This window comes from Marmota marmota, unplaced genomic scaffold, assembly GCF_001458135.2.
Source record: "Marmota marmota marmota unplaced genomic scaffold, marMar, whole genome shotgun sequence".
Taxonomy (NCBI): Eukaryota; Metazoa; Chordata; class Mammalia; order Rodentia; family Sciuridae; genus Marmota; species Marmota marmota.
In genome coordinates this window covers 1,089,079-1,106,186 of record NW_026000168.1, presented here as the reverse complement: position 1 = coordinate 1,106,186, position 17,108 = coordinate 1,089,079, and the positions used below count along the sequence as shown (strand labels likewise).

The following is a 17,108-nucleotide window of genomic DNA, read 5'->3' as shown; positions in this document are numbered from 1 at the left end:
GGTGGGCGGGTGGGGTGATCACTCAGAGCCCAGCCTCACTGCTCATCTCCGGGTGCACGGTGACCCAGAGCCTCGTCATTTCGACAGTGGGCCTCCTCTTTGCCTCCTCCCTTCAGGACCCGTGGTCGGGACGGGGTGAGGATCTGCCTGTTTCCCTCGGGGCCCGTGTGACTGGGAAAGGGTTAACTGGGAGGGTCTCATGTCTGCCCTCCTCCCCCTCCACTGGTCAGACAGGCTGGGGTCTGATTTTCCATTTTCCATATCGTTCACTTAGGAACCGACTGGCTTCCTCTCTAAATGCAGGCCTTTAATACTCAAACGTCCCCCCATCCTGACCCCAGGGCCTTCTCCATGCCTGGAACCTGTGTCCCCCGGCCTGGTGGTCATCAGGGATGCACGAGTGAGCCTGCCGGGTGGCTTGGCCACTTGGGTCGTGGGTCGTCTAAAGATGGCCAGTGTGCAGCCTCAGCGCTCTGACGAGGCTGATGTACAACAGCTCAACGCGGGGAGGACAGGACCCAGGACTCACTCTGAGACGCTCCCCTCTCTCCAGGAGGCCACTGGTCCATGAAGCCAGCGAGCACACACCTCAGGGGCAGAGCTGGGCGGCCATTCCACTGCTCTCTACAGCGCCAGGGCAGCTGTGGCCCATTTGTGACCAAGTGGCTGTGCGAGAAGGGGACTTTTTCTGAAGAACCGGGCAGTAGACCAGACTCGGGTCTGGGCTCAACTGCGGCAGCCTGACCCTCGAGCTCCTCATCCCTTTACTACTGCAGAACGAGACGGGGACCCAGGTGGGAGGGCCTTCACATGACCGCTTCTCGGGGACCCGAGTGCGCTCCGGTGACGACTGTCTCCTTAATTACCCCCCAAGTCCCCTTAAGGAACGGCTCTAGTCTCTGGTCTCTGCCTCACTCGGCTCGGCTCCCTTCCTGTACCTGCTCGGTGACGGCCAGCTGGCTGCCCTGCCGGAGCCTGTGGGAACGACCTCCACGTCCTCAGGTCACCTGGTGGCTGCCCGGTCTTGCAGGCTTGGGAAGGAGGACGGCTGCTGCCCTCCGTACCATGGTGCCTCAGGGCTCAGGTGACATGGGCTGCAGGCAGGCTGTCCTCCACCACCGTCCTACCACCGAGGGGGCACGAGAGCCTTCAATGTCCGTCCCATTTGTGGGTCTCACCGGCAGGACCGAGTCCCCACCCACATGGTTTAACAGAATCTCAATGAGTTACAAATGAAAGAAACTTGGAGGTTTCACGTCAGCCTCTGGATTTCTGGATATTCCTCAAAACATCAGAAGAATCTGATGCACGCAGCCACGACTGGCCGGGACTCGGTGCTGGCTCCTGCGCCCTGCAGAGCGCCAGGCCCTGCCCTCAACGTGGTCCACGAGGGTGGGGCAGGTGGCCTTGCTCCCAAGCTGTGCTTCCTGTCCAGCTCCTACAGGAGCACGGCCTGAGTGCTCTGATTGAGAGCCTTCCTGGAGCCCATTGTAACTCCTTTGCAGTTTGATTTGCAGACTGTTAACAGTGAGGAGCTTCTTCCAACCCTCTGCGTGGCGTATGTGTGCGCCATGGCCCCGACGTCGAGACGCACTGTCCTGGGGAAAGCCCAGCTCAGGCTCCCCTGAGTGTGGGTGAGAGTCCACCTTTGGGTTATGGCTTTTCTGAGCAGGTGGAACCAGGGCTGGGCAACCCAGCTCCGACCTGTCAGTCACCGTGGGGTCCGGCCTCTGTGCAGGTGGTAAGAGACACGCTGCCCAGTGTGCCAGGGCCTGGTGGCTCTTTCCCTCACTCGCAAGGTGAACGTGACTCTCTTCTGGGGCTTTGGTGGCAGCCCGTGGGTGCCAGGGACGCAGCTCCATCGGAGCGGGCGGGTCCCAGGTCCTCACTGTCCTCCGCAGAGCCGGTGACCCCTGTTCTCCGCGTTTATGACACAGGAGACGGCTTGAGTCCTACAGTCCACTGGACACTCAGTCTTTTATTTAGAAGGTAGACTGCCCGTGAGGACACGGCCCGTTCCCCTGTCAAGCAAACTTAATGGCTTTTGAAATGGGTCTGTCGAGCTTAATTAAGAGAAAGCCACGTACAGTGGTGGGTGTTGAGCCTCCGGGGAAGGAGGCGTGGCCGCGCAGGGGAGCCACGTAGGGGGCCTCCCCACGTAAACAGTTTAGACCCCGTAACTTTCCCAGCCCATGGCCCTGGCGAGGAGGCCAATATATGGCACTATAAAATCACTATCTTGCTTTGTGAAAGTCACACTCAATTTAATCAGGAAAAGATGCTGTACCCTGTGTTGGTGAAAACATTCTTCACTGTTCCGTAACAGAAAGAAGGCGGGGAATGAACTTCTCCATGTGCTCGCCGACTCCGTTAGAAGACAAATCTAATCACCCGAAACGGCGACAAACAGACTGGACCCTCTGTGCCGATGGTGGCTGAGGAAGAGGCCACATTTCTGGTTTTGCCAAGAGCCGAGCCGTGGTGTGGGCGTCTGCGTCTGCTCTGACTGTGCTACAGCGTGGTGCTCGCGGTCAACGGACGTGGCGCCACACCGAGCCCTCACCACCAGAAATACGGGAGTGAGGCTGTTCACCAGAAAGGTTCAGACCCCACAGGCAGACGGTGGCCTCTGAGTCCCCAAACTGGAGCAAGCTACGGCAATGCACGGCGGTAATACACACGTTTGTGCAAGGGACGTGCGTGAGTCCAAATGGAATTGGATGGCATTTGCCAATACTTGGACCATCTTCTTGGACGGCTGGCTGACTCTGCAGGGGTCTTTCCCTGTTCCCTTCCCGGGGTCTTTTCAAGGGATGCTAGTGCGTGAGCTGATCAGCGGGAAGAGAGGTGACAGAAGGGGACCTCAGATGGCTCCTTGCTGGACTCAGCCTCTGGAGCAGACCCGGAAAGCTGTGAGCACGGTGCTCCTCGAGTTTCGAGAATCATCTGCCCCTGCGCGGTCTGAGGAAACAGAAGAGCCTTCTCCCATCTCAGAGGATTTTCACTCGAAGAAGGTTCAGGGGGCACTGACCTCATGCTAAACGCCACACGTTCAGAGAACTCGGGACGGGACAGTGCTCGCGGCATTTTCAGATAGAATTTCCTCATCTGATTTCAGGAACGCCAGAAAACTTCCCGTAAACATCTAGATTGAAGATACGGCCAAGCAGATCCTGGGCTCACCTACAATAAATCCCCGTGATTTCCCTTTCGTGTTGCATGTGCTCCCATGAGCCGGGCGGCCCCCTCACCCCTGGACCCCAGGGGCCTCCCCTCCACCCTCCTGCTCACCCCGTTCTTGGAGAGACAACTCCTCTTGGTATACAGAATATTTCCCCAGCAAATGGTTCTGTTAAAAATATTTTCCAAACATATTTGATTGTAGAAGTTTTTTGCCTTCGCATTTTGAGATGCACTGTTTGAGAAAATCCTTTGGGTTTACGATTTCCATTTTCAGATGAAAGGTTATTTCTAACATGATACTTGGACTACGGATCTGGATTGTAGTCAGGAAATCCCGGTTGGCTTCTGTGAAGCTCAGGCTACTGTTTGGATCCAGAACATTCCCCGGAGGCTCATGTGTGGAAGGCTGGTCCCCGGCTGGTGGAAACTGCAGGAGGCGGGCCCGGTGGGAGGACATGGGTTACTGGGGCAGCCCCGGGAAGGCAGTGTTGGGACCCCCAGCTCCTTCCTCTCTCTCTGCTTCCAAATCTCCAGAAGGTGGGCACCTCTGCCCCACCGTGTGCTCCCTGCCCAAATGCTGTGCCTACCAAAGGCCCAGAAGCCATGGAGCCCAGTGACCACAGACTGAGGCCTCTGAGGCCCTGAGCCAGAACCAACCTTTCCTCCTTTTAAGCTGTTTTTCTCATCATCTTTGTCACAGCAACGGAAAGCTGACCAACACAGACACCTTCTGTAAGTACTCGTGGAAGTTTGGGAGGCCGAGGTTTTGCCATTGGGATTCTGGCTCCATCTCTGGGTGCCTTAACAGGCTTCAAGACGCAGCCTCCATGTTCTTGGCTGCAGCGTTGGCACAGTCTATTTAGGCTATTTTGTTAAAGATGAAGTCTCCTCTCAGTTAAATTTTTTTTTTTTTTTTTTAGTTGTAGATGGACACAATACCTTTATTTTATTTACTTATTTTTATGTGGTGCTGAGGATTGAACCCAGGGCCTCAAATGTCCTAGGCAAGTGCTCTACCACAGAGCTACAACCCCAGCCCTCCTCTCAAGTTTCACCGGGGTTTCCTCTTAACTAGTCAGACCCTGGGACCTGCTGCACTGGTGTTCTCCTCAGAGGCCCTACCAACACACGCTGAGAGGACGTTTGGGGGAGACAGATACACTTGCGAGAGGCTGCCCGAGTGAGAGGAGTGTAAAGTACCACTGTGACTTTCACAGAAAAATCAGAACTTACGAGAGACTCCCTCTCCCCGAGCATCAGCTGACCAAGTCTCCAAAAGGGATGGACAGTACTCCCTTTGGGGGGCGGGGGGGGGCGAGTCCCTGTGTACCACCCAGTGGCCCCTGTGGAAGTCCCCTGTGATCTGACATCCCGTCTCCCTGGGTGAGGAGGCTGAGGACATCTGAGGTGTGACGGAAGGCGTGACGGAAGGCGTGACAGGAGTCCTGTGTGGCGTGCGCCTGAGCAGGGCACCCTCTGGGCCTGGTTAAGGCTCATTCAGTGACAACAAACAGCAGAGAGCACAGCAGGTGTAGAAAGAAGTTCTCTACCACTTTAATTGGGCTGCCCAGCACTGGTCACACAGGTCATTCAGGGGCCCAGCTGCTCGCACGCAGCCCTCCCACCTCGCCCACAGAGGAGGTCTGGACACTCCAGGGAAAAGCAACCTGGACACAGGAGGAGGCGCCCGGTGCAGCCTGCCGCCACGGCCCCGGTGGTCCGCGATGCCAGACCGCGGGTGGGACCGCAGGGCGCTCCTGCAGGCTGGAGAGAGACACGGAGCCCCCGGACGCTGTAGTTCGGGACCTGTGAGTCCAGGGCTCTACGTCCTACCCGCACTCTGCCAGTTTTAACAGCAGGTGGAGCAGCTCCCGCGAGAGTCCTCCGTTTCCCATCAGTGGAAAAGCTAGTAGTTCTGGAAACGGTCTCCTGGAGAGGTTAGAATGGTTATCATATATCAGCTGGATATAAATAGGTTATGTACGCCAAGCTTGCATGCTAAGATTGCACAGGGCGGAGGGCAAGAGGACAGGGCGCTGCGCGGCCTCGGCCGTCCAGCAGAAGCGGGAGGAGGCCTCCAACTCAGGGCGGCCTCGAGCCTCGGACTCCCGGAGTCCACCTGCAGCCGCCTCTCAGGGTCACTGCTGCGCTGGATCCTCAAAAAGGGCACGTCTTCCTCACCAGTGGAAAAAAGAAACGACAGACCAAACAGAACCGACAGACCTGGGGGACTCAAAGGGGCACAGGGCCGTCTCACACTGGGTACTGCTCCTTTCTCCAAGAGAATATAGAATATTTCAAAATATCATATATCTATGTACACCTATATTTCAAATGGTACAAAGTCACTGTAGATCCAGGCTGGGAGAGAGGCAGCCATTCTTCCTGATCCGGAAACGTTGGGCGGAGGAGGCCTTTCCGAAGCTCTCTCCACCGTGCTGCCAGGGCCCAGTCCCCTGGGTAGGGACGCTCCACCGCGCACCGCCCTTCTCTGCCCGCCAGAGTGCGCGGAGGAACTCCATTTGGCTTGTGAGTGTGTAAGACGTGTAAATTCTCAGATGCGTGTTCCCCAGCTCGGTTTTCCTTCTCGACAACGAAGGCTTCTGTTAGGTTCTTGGGTGAATCTGAAACCAGAGAGAGAAGACGTTTCAGGGAGGAAGGTACAACCCAAGGACAGGAATGGAACCAGCGGAAAAGGAGGACCCCTGGGCTCTAAGGCACTGGGCCTCAGGTGGCCCGAGGCCTCACATCCTAACTCGGGAGAGCGGGGTCCTGGGGTGAGCAGAGCAGGGGACAGGCCCTGTGTTCCCTCTACGCATTAAACCCACTTTTTGTCACAGCTGAAGAGAGACGTGCGGCTCAGTCTACCCAGGACGGGCTTCGCAGGGGGGAAGGCCATCTTGCTGCCCAGGACCCTGTCCTGCTCTTGCTGTCCTGGATTCATGAGTCATTTCTGAGCAAGGGCCTGCATTTTCATTTTGTCCTGGGAGCAGTCTGCACTTCTATGATGACAATCTGAACTTGTCACCTGGCCTACTGCTGTCCCTGAGGGGTGGCAGGAGGGACAGTAGGAACACAGGGCATCCCTGTAAGGCTAGGAACTGTCCCTCAGTGGCACAGTGAAAGGCCATGAGAGCAGACTCCTGTCCCTGCAGATGTCACCGAGCTACCCCAGTAGGGATCCAACGGCTCAACGGTGCAGACGCCCTCGTGCACTGGGGACCCCTGGCTGGGCACACACATGCCGACCCTAACTGGGCTGAGGCCTCTTCTCCACGGTTCTAGGCTCATCATTCTTAATTCTTCTTTTTTTTAAATATTGATGTTTTAGTTGTCGTTGTCAATACTTCATTTTTATTTATTTATCTTTATGTGGTGCTGAGGATGGAACCCAGGGCCTCTTACGCGCTAGGCAAGCGCTCCAACCACTGAGCCACACCCCAGCCCCCATCCTTAATTCTTTACAGTGTCAGGCGCTGTCCTGGGTCCAGGAGTGGACGTCCATTGAAAGCCTCGAGGGTCAGGAGCAGCAGGAGCCTGCGTGGGAAAGTGGCTGGCCAGGAGCAGAAGGCAGGGGGGGTCCACACATCCGTCTTCTCAGCTTCTCCTTATCAATAGCGGGTCCTCCACGGTGGCTTCCTATTCTCCTGCGGTCTCTACCGCCTTGGGTGAACACTGTCTTCTTTTTATCCAAAGGAGAGAGGAAATGCCATTTCCAAAGGTGAGCTGAAATTGCCTCTTTTCTCTCGGACCCAGGCCCTCCGCCCTCCCCTGCGGGTCACACCCGCAGCACACCCCTGAGACGTCCGGGCACGGAGTTTAAGGAGCAGAGCTCGAGTGGGTTTGCCGACTAGCGAGGGACGACTTCACTCACACCCGGGAAAACCTGCAGCCCTGTGAACTGTTTTATCCTCTGAGTCTTTCCGTATTCTCCATGTCTTTTAACATCTCTCCCTTGTCCTTCAATTCCTGATCCTTCTTGATCACGACTGATAGGATTCCTTTAAAGACCTGCCTCTCTTTCTCAAGGCGTTCCATGCAAAGTGGGCTCTCGGGGCACCCTTGACCCCGTAGAAGAACCGGGGAGAAGATCTGCACCTGTCAAAGCTGGTACTTTGCCTTTCAGTCAGACAGACACACACCGGGTGGTCAGAGGTTTGTGAGCTCACACTCCCCACCGGGGGGAGGCCAGAGAGAGTGTGGACAGAGCAACAAGGTGGGTCGGACAGACAGGGTCACGGGAGACAAGACAGCCCTGTGGTCAGCGGGCACTGAGCTTGCAGGGCCGCCGTCCATCACTGGACGTGAGTTCACACTGTGCACTAGCTGCCTGCTGTCTCCCGGGTCTGAGAGACAGCCACATACCAGATGGACCCTCCCCAGGTGCCACACGGGATCGAGTTCTGCTGCTTCAAGGTGCTGAGTGTCTTTGCACGTGACTTTGGTCTTCTCCTCGTTTCAGCCCCTTCCTCTTCCTGCCCTCAAACAGTGGGTCTTCCGTTTTGGGGTGGAATCACTACACTGTCGTCAGACACCCCAAGGTCCACTCTCCTCTGAGGAGGCCTGTCTTCACCGTAAGCACTTGTCCCCCGGGCCCGAGGCGCAGGCCCCCTCCTGAGCACGCGGAAGTGGCCTGTCGGGCAGTTTCTTCTGCTCTCCTTGTTTGTTAGGTCATTCTAAAGAGAAGAAAGGGCACTGGGTGTCTAGGCCCACGGGAAAACGTGTCCCGCCCACGTTAGGCCCGTCTTGCTGCTGCTCACCAGCAGTGCAGAGTGATGAGGCCACCCAAGCAGGGACTGAACAGGACTGAGCAGGAACAGGGCTGCCATCGGGTGGGACACTTCGCCCGAGTGCCCGCTCCTGCCCAGCCTGCGGGCTGCCCGCTCTGTTCTCTGCAGACGGTCTTGGGAAGGTCAGTGAACCCCGGCTCCTTCCTGTCCACCGCATGGAGGGCCTCTTCTCTTCCTGGGGCGTGACGCTTTGCCTACGTCCCCCTCCGCAGCCCCTGTCCCCCCCTGTGCTCTGCTGCCACCCAGATCCAAAGTCCTGATGGCTTTCGCTGAGACTGCGGCCTGTCACCTGGGCCAGTCCCTACTCCGGGGCAGCTGATGGTTCAGACGAAACACTGAGTCTTTACTCTCCTCCTGCGTAAAGACCGGGGCATGAAAATCGGGCCATCTTTGGCTTCTCCCCATTTCCAAGGCTTCTGAGAGTCTGTGTTGGGTGGTTATTTGGGAAGGGAGCTACCAAGCAGGAAGGTTTGAAAGTCCTAGGCAGCTTTCAGGCAATCGTCCCTACACGGGAGGGACTTTACAAACACCATCGTGCAAGAGAACTCTGCCACCACTGAAGGACCTGGTGTCTTCCTCAACCCTGTCTTTCCTGTTCTTTGTTCCCCCTTGAACCTGCTTTCTGCATCGACCTTACGTGTAGGAGCAGAAGAGCTGGTTTTCCTTCCATCGTCAGAGTAATAAAAATAGGTGTGAATAAACTATTCTAATGGGAAATTGCTAAAGGGCACACTTGAGATGTGTGTTCTCACGTGTGTACCGGTGCAGGCCCATGTGTGTTCTCACGTGTGTCCCGGTGCAGGCCCATGTGTGTTCTGGTGGGAAGAAACGCAGTGGTTCAGAGAAGTCAACGTCAATCTGCTTTCCCGCACGTCAGGCCTCTGTTGACCTGGGCACGTGCAGAATCCGTGGCTCTCACGTGTAATATCCAGACTTAATGGGTGCCTTAGTGCTTAGAACCCTGTACTTCATCATGAACCTCTTGGGAAGGTCAGGGGAAAATGGTCCCAGCGCTGGAGGTCCCTCAGGGTAAAGAGGCACATCTGTCCCAGGGTCCCCTTTTCCTGTCTAGAGGTGGACTTGAGGACTCTCGCTGGATGGCAGTCGCTCACTGGGCTGCAGAGTGGTCTCTTATTGCTCTACGTGGAATGGTGTGCACATCTGCTTGGTTCAGACCCTCAGGACCCGACGGAGTTCCTGCACACCCTGGGTGGCACGAGGCCCACCTAGGGTGGTAGGAGCGGGGGCTGCATCCTCCGTCCAGGGTGCCTTTGTGACACCTCGATGGTTTTAAGATCCACTCTACAGAGGCCAAGTGAAAGGAAGTCACGCGGTCACAAGAAACACACAAACAAACAAATAAAAGCAGCAGGAACACTTTCTGGATTTTTTTTCCCCATTTTTCGGTTTGCTCCTGTTTGTTCCTGAGTTTCTCCTCTATCTTCCGGAGGGTCTCCTGCTTGGTCTCCCCAGTAAATCCTGAAACCACCTGAGGGCCTTGCTTGTCTTCAGGGCGATGGTGTCTAGAGACACCCTAAGAGCATGACTTACCTTGGATATGGGCGACCGGTTATCAACTGGAATGGAAAATAGAGATTTTGCAGAAAACACACCAGGAACCTGTTTACACCAAGGGAATGGAATCCCAGGAATAAGGCCAGGATTCTGTGCATCTGGAAACAAACTGATTTGTGAGGAATCTGCAAACTCTTTGGTAAAATCTTCTCCAGGCAAAACACAACCAAAAGGAAACCAGACTCCAGCAGCTGATCCAGAGTGGGATTTGCGGGGGGCAGGCACAGCCAGGCTGGGTTCCCGATGATCTTCTGCAGGTGTTCCAGCAAAACCAGCCATGCCAGTCCTCCTGGGCCATGCAGGTGCACGCAGATGCACCTTAGCACACTAGGAGGCTCAGAAATCCCACCAGCCACTGGCAGGGAGAGGTGGCCGCTTCCCGGGCAGCGTGGCCAGTGCCGGCAACTGAATTCCATGCAGCGTTTCCATTATTTTATATGTGAAGGAATGAGCTTTTATAGAGCACTGCATGCCATTATTTTTGTATTCTGCATCACAAAGCTGCACAAACCAATTTGATTTACTGAACAGATGATACCAAGTGGTTCATGGAGATTAATGATACAGCGGTTGGAATCAGAGACGTTCTTTTAAACTTCACTCAGCTTTTTGGCAAACTAAAAGTTCAACATACTGTGATTTAAAGCTGGTGGAGATTGCTTTAAAAAATGCCCCAACAAATTAGAATATGCTCACACACCCTGCATATCAGGGCACGTGGTGTACATGTGCCCTCCTGGTTGTTAGAGTGTCATGGGCGCTCAGAGGTGAAGAGTCACTGTTCTAAGTGTCCCATGCTCCTCCCACCCCATCTCCTTTAGGGATCCAGATGGCCAGTCCCTATGGTAAGCGCTAGCGGCCTCTCCCCTCTTGCCCAGCATCTTGGCACCAATGCTTGCGGGTTGAATAGCCTCGCTCTACAGTGGTTGTATATTTTGAAGATCACTCTTGATTTAGCCAGGAAAATCAAGGAAGATCATTCACTTTGCAAAAACCTTTTTAACTTTTCTAAAAGATCATCAAAGAATTGCTTTAAAGAACCTTTAAGAAATGACTGCACTCGAAGGCAGACCTTTGCAGCCGACCGGCCATCTGGATAGAAGGGGAGAGGCACTTATTTAATTAACATTCTGAGCACCACAGACGTTGAATGAATGATCGAGCACTAAACTCTCTGCTCCTCTTCCCTCTGGCTAGGGCCGCCTGGCTTTGCTTAGGAGCCCGTAACAGAAACACGGGACAGCTCAGTGTGGACAGGCCAGGCTCAGTCTCCGGCTCCTTGAACCTGGCTGAGTGTGTTTTCTCTTTTGGACACCCTTCCTTCACTCCCAAACCTTCTCTGGGTGCTGTCTGCACAACAGGCAGAGTGTAGACGTCACACGCAGGGGACGTCACAGGCAGGGGACATGGAGATGCGAGCACTCACCCTTGTGGTCTTGATCTTGTTGCCTGTGGCGCACATCCATCCCGAGTTGTCGGGGAGCGTCTTGCACTCCTCTCCCTCCAGGCAGGGCTCCATCTCACACCACCACTTCCCGATCACTATGGAGGCTGCGCAAGAACAGGAAACCAGCGTTGGCAACTCACCGAGCAGCTGGCCCGACGCTGCATGCCCTGTGGGCTTCAGTGCTCCCTGATGCACGAGTCCACCTTCATCCCCCTTGACCAGCTCAGAAACTTCGTCAGGGTCTAAGTATCAGAATGCAAATAGGATTTCCTGGTCTGGTGTCATCACGTGGTGGCTTGTCTCCCTGTAGGCTGAACGCCTGGGGAAAGGGCAGGCTCACCTGTGGGGTCGCCAGGGGCATGGGTGTCACTACCTGTGCAGATCGGGGACCTCGTGCTATTCCTTTCAGTGGGGGAGGTGAACAAGTAAGTGTTCCTGGGAATGGTCACCGTACTTTCAGCATCGGGCTCTTCCCTTAGCCAAGGTCCAGCAAAAATAAAAAATGAACTAAGAATACAAAAGCAGAGTTGCAAAGTAGAAATCAAGGGTAAGAGCCAGGTGGGGTGGGGCGAGACTGAGGATCTACAACCCGGGAGGCGGGGCCGCAGGGTCCCAAGTCCAGGCCCGTCTCAGTAACGTAGTGAGACCCCGACTCAAAATAAAAACATGAAAAGGCCTGGGGATGTGGGTCAGTGGTGAAGCACCCACGGGTTCCACCCCCAGCACAAAACAAAAACAAACTCAAGAGTAATAATGACTCAGAGTCCTCCTTTACAGGACAGTTGCTATGGGTCGTGGGTGCCGTGGTCTGACACGGTGTGGGTGGGCTATGAGAACTGAACCCCTGATAGAACAGCCCCGCTTCTCAGGGTGACATCAAGGATGGACATTAGGAAGCTGGCAGTGAAGTCCGTGTACTTACTCACATGCATGTGGTGTGATAATGAGTCTCTAAACCAGTGACTACACCCACACTTTACAATCAAGAAGCTCACACCCTCCTTAACACAGGGAAATAAAAACCACTTCTTCACTGTCACTGGTCATTTCAAGGGGGTAGCTCCTCCGGACCCGCCTGGCTGCCCCTTGGCCACCCCCGCGTGGCCGCCAGCATTGTTCTGCGGCACTTTCTTGCTGGTTTCACTTTGGGCCAGGGCCCTGGTTCTTGAAGCTCACCCCCCTCCCTCTTCACAAAGATGAGCGTCTGCCATGATGTCGGAATCTCAAAGCCACGAAGAAGAAGAAGCCCAAGGAATCATAGTGGAGTGAGCGGGGTGGACACCACAGGGAAGTGGCCACCGGCCTGCCCCTGTGAAGGGACGGGACTGCTAACCCAGAGCAGAGCAGCCGCGACGTCATCTGTACCAGGATTTCCCTTGCACCCGTCTCCCATCCCTGGGAACTCAGTGCTCTGAGCACTATTGTGTGCAGGATCGCGCAGGCCGGCCGGGTCTGCTGGCACTGAAGCAGCGGTTTAGGGTCTTCAGGGTACCTCTGCCGTACTGGGTGCTCATTTCACACAGACCGAGGTGTGCCATGCAGCTTCAGGCAGGTGGCACCCAACATGGGGGGGGGGGTGAAACCTCGTGCAGCTCTGCAGACCCAAGACCACAGGATGCCCGGTCCACATGGACAGGACCAGCAGCAGACACACCCTCTTCTTCTGCTTTTTTTTCAGTCTAGTAGCAGGCCCTGTCTCTGGGCATGGAGCAGCGGACGGATATGGCCATGAAAGGACTTGGGCGGTGTTAGACAGCAGAGGCACATGTTTTTTTGGCAGAAAGAGAAGTGTGTATTGCTGAAAGGGAACGGTGACTTCTGGGGGCAGGAGGTGGACGTCAGGCCCTGGCAGGGTACTGAGAACCTACCAGCCGTGGCTCCTTCCCGCGGGAGCTCAGCGAGAGACAGCCTGGCTGCATGTACTTCCCATCCTGGAGCTCTCCTTCAGCCTCCTGACATCTCCACACTGCGGCCTGGGCAGAGCAGGAGTGGGCCCTCTGCTGCGGCTCCGAGGGGGCCCTGATACGGCAGGTTCGCACTCGGCGGCTCTCTTCCTCTCCCAGGGAGGCAGGACGAGGAGCAGCCCCTGCCAGAGGGTGGCCGGCGCCTCCCCCTTCTGACGGGCTCTGCCCCCTCCTTCAGGCCCTCCTCTCCTTCCTCTTGGAGCTGACCTACTTTGTTGCAAGCTAACAGAGCAGTTTCCCCATCTCCTAGACATTAATATCCCCCAAATGAAAACGCAGGCAGGAGGGGAGAGACATCTGCAGACCCCCGTGCCAACTTTAATTCGGTTGTAAAGGTCCGCTGGCTCTGGGGGGGCGGGCTAGCTGAGTACAAGCTCCAGTCCTGCTTACAGCATCTAAACACTCACATGGCAGCGGCCTCTGCCATGGTTTGATGACGGGGCACACTCGGGCTTATTAGGATCATTTCGTTCCTGCACCGTGGCTGCCCTAAATATGCCACTCCATCAACACTGTTGCTGTTTATGCCTTAACTGGTCCTGTTACCCTGTGTCTCTCTGGGTCCCAGGTCAAGGCAGTTTCCAACCCCAGTTTTCCCATAAACTCCTCTGTACCCCAATACTTTCTAAAAGAGAGAGAATCTCAAAGGTTCTTCTTCTTCTCTCCAACTGGAAGCTACCTAAAATCTTCAGATTTTTGGAAGAGGAATGATCTGTTATATCTAATAAAACAAGCCAATGTAGCAATGTTATTTAACTGTTTTTATGATTTTTTTTCCTATGGAGATGCTCATAAGAATAAAAATGTAGATAATTATTGAATATCCTCCATCATAATAGTCGATGCGTTAAGGAAACGGTAACCGGCCCTGGCTGCCTCTTGCTGACCCAGAGCCAGGTACTCCCAGGGCACCTCTCCTGCACAGCGTCCCTGCCCCTGTGAGGTGGTGGCTGCTAAGTGCCCACTCTCAGGTGTGGAAACGGACCCACAGCAGGTGACCCTTCCTAAGCTCACCCAGGTGGGAAGCACAGGATCCACACTAAAATCCGGGGCCCTCACCCACAAAACCCACACTGCTCATCACCCCGGCTCTGTGCTCAGTATTCAGAGAACTTAAAGAAAATCATCGACTGCGGAATGAATGGATTCTCTGTGCTGTGTGAGTGTCGAAAACACATCTCGTGCCAAACACAAACACGTGCCTAAAACAAAAACGTTTGGTTTCTTGTGAAATCAACTTTAAGAACGTGGAGGCAAGAGTCAGACTATCACACTTGCTTTCTTCCTGGGCTGAGCTACACATTGGGAAGCCGTGGGAAACTCGTGACGTGGACCCACAACTGCTGCGAGGGCTTTTTATGCTCTAGAAGAACTGAGTTAACTGAATGCCAGCTATAGATCTGACTCTCCCTTGTCTGCAGCGACTGGGGAGGAGGATCCGTCCGCTCCTTCGTCTCCTGGGAGGGACCATGTGCAGGAAATGGTGGATGTTCCACTCCTGCAAGAAAAGATCATCTTCCCTTGAGGGAGCTACAGAATCTCTGAAGCCCCCTTGATCATGAGTCTGGATTTCTCCCTGACGCCTGGTCACGCTGCGGTACAGCAAACCAGAGGCTGGGCTGTAACAGGAGAATCACCCCACCTCTCTGGGCACATCTGAAGCACAGCAGAAGTCCTTTTATTACTATTGTTACTTTTCTCATTCACCCATGAGGCATTGTCCGGGGTAATACAGCCAGATACCAAGAAGCCGTGGGCCTGACAGAGCCAGCATCTGCAGGCTGCAGGCCCCGGGAGCTGCAGGCCCGTCCCACCACTTCAACTCTACCTGACTCTGAGGTCGGCAAATGCACCCCCTGATCCAGTGAGAGTGGACGCAAGAGCAGGGCACCGTCCCGCCCCCAAGTGTCTCCGCAGGGAGCACGCCAGTGGGCGGGAGGAGCAGGCTCCCAGGAGAGGAGGGGAGCAGAGCCCCCGTGAGACCAGAGCGTTCCCGAGAGCAAGGAGCTTGGCTTTCTTGGTTCTGAGGGAATGTGGCCACCGGAGATTCAGGACCTGGGTTCTGTGAGCAAAAGGAAGATAGGGCCGAAGGGGGTGGTGAAGACGCCTTTGGCAGTGGTGTGCAGGACGGCCTCAGGGAGGAGCTGGAGGGGGGGCGGGGGCAGTGCAGGGCCTCGGCCTTCCCAGGAGGAGGCCACGGCCTTGATTTGCACTGGGACTGCCGAGGACAGAGGGGAAGCCCATGCGAGAACACCAGAGGGCACGCTGCACGCCGCCTCCCACCATGCTGACCCCCTGCCCACCGGTGCCACGTGGGCGCTCCTGGCAGGCAGGTACCACACTACCTCTGGGACAGGCACGGACAGCCCGGGACAGACAGGTCGTTTATGAATGAAGGACGAAGAAAGGAAACAGAGGAAGGAAAGGATGGTGGCCGTAACCAGGGGGTGGAGGGTGTCATGGAAAGTGCTCTCAAGGCCCAAGTCGGGGTGCAGCATTGGGAAACTAAGCATCAGCTCCCACCGTCCCCGGGGCCTCTCCCCGCTGAGGCTGCACAGAGCACACTCCCTCCACGCAGACAGGCAGTTCTTCACAGTGCTGGGCAGCAAGGTTGTCCTTCAAGGTCACGCCCAACTCCCAGCCGGCTGCCATGGCCTGGGGAGCCCCAGTTAAGTGGTGGAACACGACCGTGTTTGCATCCCCAGGAGCCAGAGGGGAGCACATCAATCAGGACAGACCTCCAGCCTCATTCGTGTGCACCCGGCAGGACATTCAAGCAATGGCTGAACTGTACTGGAGGAGGGGACCCTTTCCCCAGCCCCCCTTTTGTACAGGTTGCCGGACTAGCTGTTATGGTGCTTTTCTCCAGAGAACCCACGGTGACTTCCTGCCTGTTGTCTTTATCAACGCAGAGAGAAAACCCAAGGCCCCGAACACCTTCCTGCAGTCGCTCCACAGCTGCCCACGAGCCCACGTTGATGACCTGATCCAGAAGGGAGGCACTGGGCATCTGCCAAGCCCTTTGGCCCTGCGTGAGGGACAGGAGGCCTGGGAAACTGCTCTGCCCCTGGTGGAGGCACCGGCCTTGACTCTGGGTCCCTGCCCTTCCAGGGAGGATGGCTTTGGAAAGTTGCTTAGCTCAAGGCTGGGTTCCTCGATTACACAACAAGTTATAAACATGACAGTGGTCATTATGAATTTTAGAGAAAATAAGGATTTAGCACGAGGCCTAGTAACTGGGCACTCAGCATTTTGCTATTGTTTATCCGTGTACCTGGTATCTGGCCACGTATGCATCCACCTAGTGACCTTCCTGCAGAGTCAACACCTGTTCCACACAAGATTATCCTCATTCTGGGGTGCACACACTTATTTATTAATTTTTTTTTACAGATTGTATGTATTTCCTTATAGGTTCTGCAGTATACTCTAAAGACATACGTGGAATTAATAACTCATGCTGGGGTCGAATAACATTGCTTTTATTCTACAATTCAGTTCTCGGGCTTTTCAAACAGAGGGTGTTTTACCTAAATGAGGGTGTAGGTGACGGTGTGGGCTGTGAACAAGCAGGATTTAAGATCACAAGGTGAGCGGTACTTTCCTCAAAGGCTTTTGGAGACAAGTGTCATATTTTATGCATTCAAAAGCTACTCGTTAACTGCTGTGCCAGACATAGCCTAGAGAGACCCAGTTCCCACTGTCCGTGACCCGAGTCTCCAGCAGGGATACACTGAATGTGAGGATCAGACACACACAGTGAGGACCGTGGTGTAGGAAAAGACTCAGGTGGGAATCAGCAGGTGGATCTGATTTGGATGAAAAGCAGGGACCGTGGGGGGAACAGAGTTCCTTACTGATGAGACAACTTCACCGTTAGGTCATTCAAACAATGGCCTCTTAAACCAAGGAAGGGTATGCTTTGTAAGATAAAAAGGCCAACTGCACACGGACATTAAGGTGAGTCGGAGAACAGCGAGGCTCTTCCTACTTCCCACGGACTGTTCCGAGCTGCGTGCTCCCACACAGGGCACTTGGACAACAGCTGTCTGCTCCAGGGACAGGCAACTCCCAGGAAGCCTGCTTAGCTGGGGTAGCCCTCCTGATTTCTCTTGGCCTGGACAGCTGGCGTCCAGGCTCACTTCACAC

General features: G+C 55.1%; 1 protein-coding gene across 2 annotated transcripts in view; it reads right to left on the bottom strand.

The window, feature by feature from the left end:
* Positions 1–4,718: 4,718 nt before the first annotated feature.
* The window catches only part of LOC107150119 (chemokine-like protein TAFA-1), a 386,218-nt gene continuing 373,828 nt past the window's right edge, over positions 4,719–17,108 (bottom strand). For both annotated transcript variants that reach the window (XM_048786984.1, XM_015495072.2), the window contains exons 4-5: positions 10,975–11,099; positions 4,719–5,807 (exon numbers count right to left, since the gene is read on the bottom strand). In XM_048786984.1, coding sequence (XP_048642941.1) covers positions 5,790–5,807; positions 10,975–11,099 — 143 coding nt within the window. In that variant the 3' untranslated portion in view covers positions 4,719–5,789. The remainder of the gene's footprint in view (positions 5,808–10,974; positions 11,100–17,108) is intronic.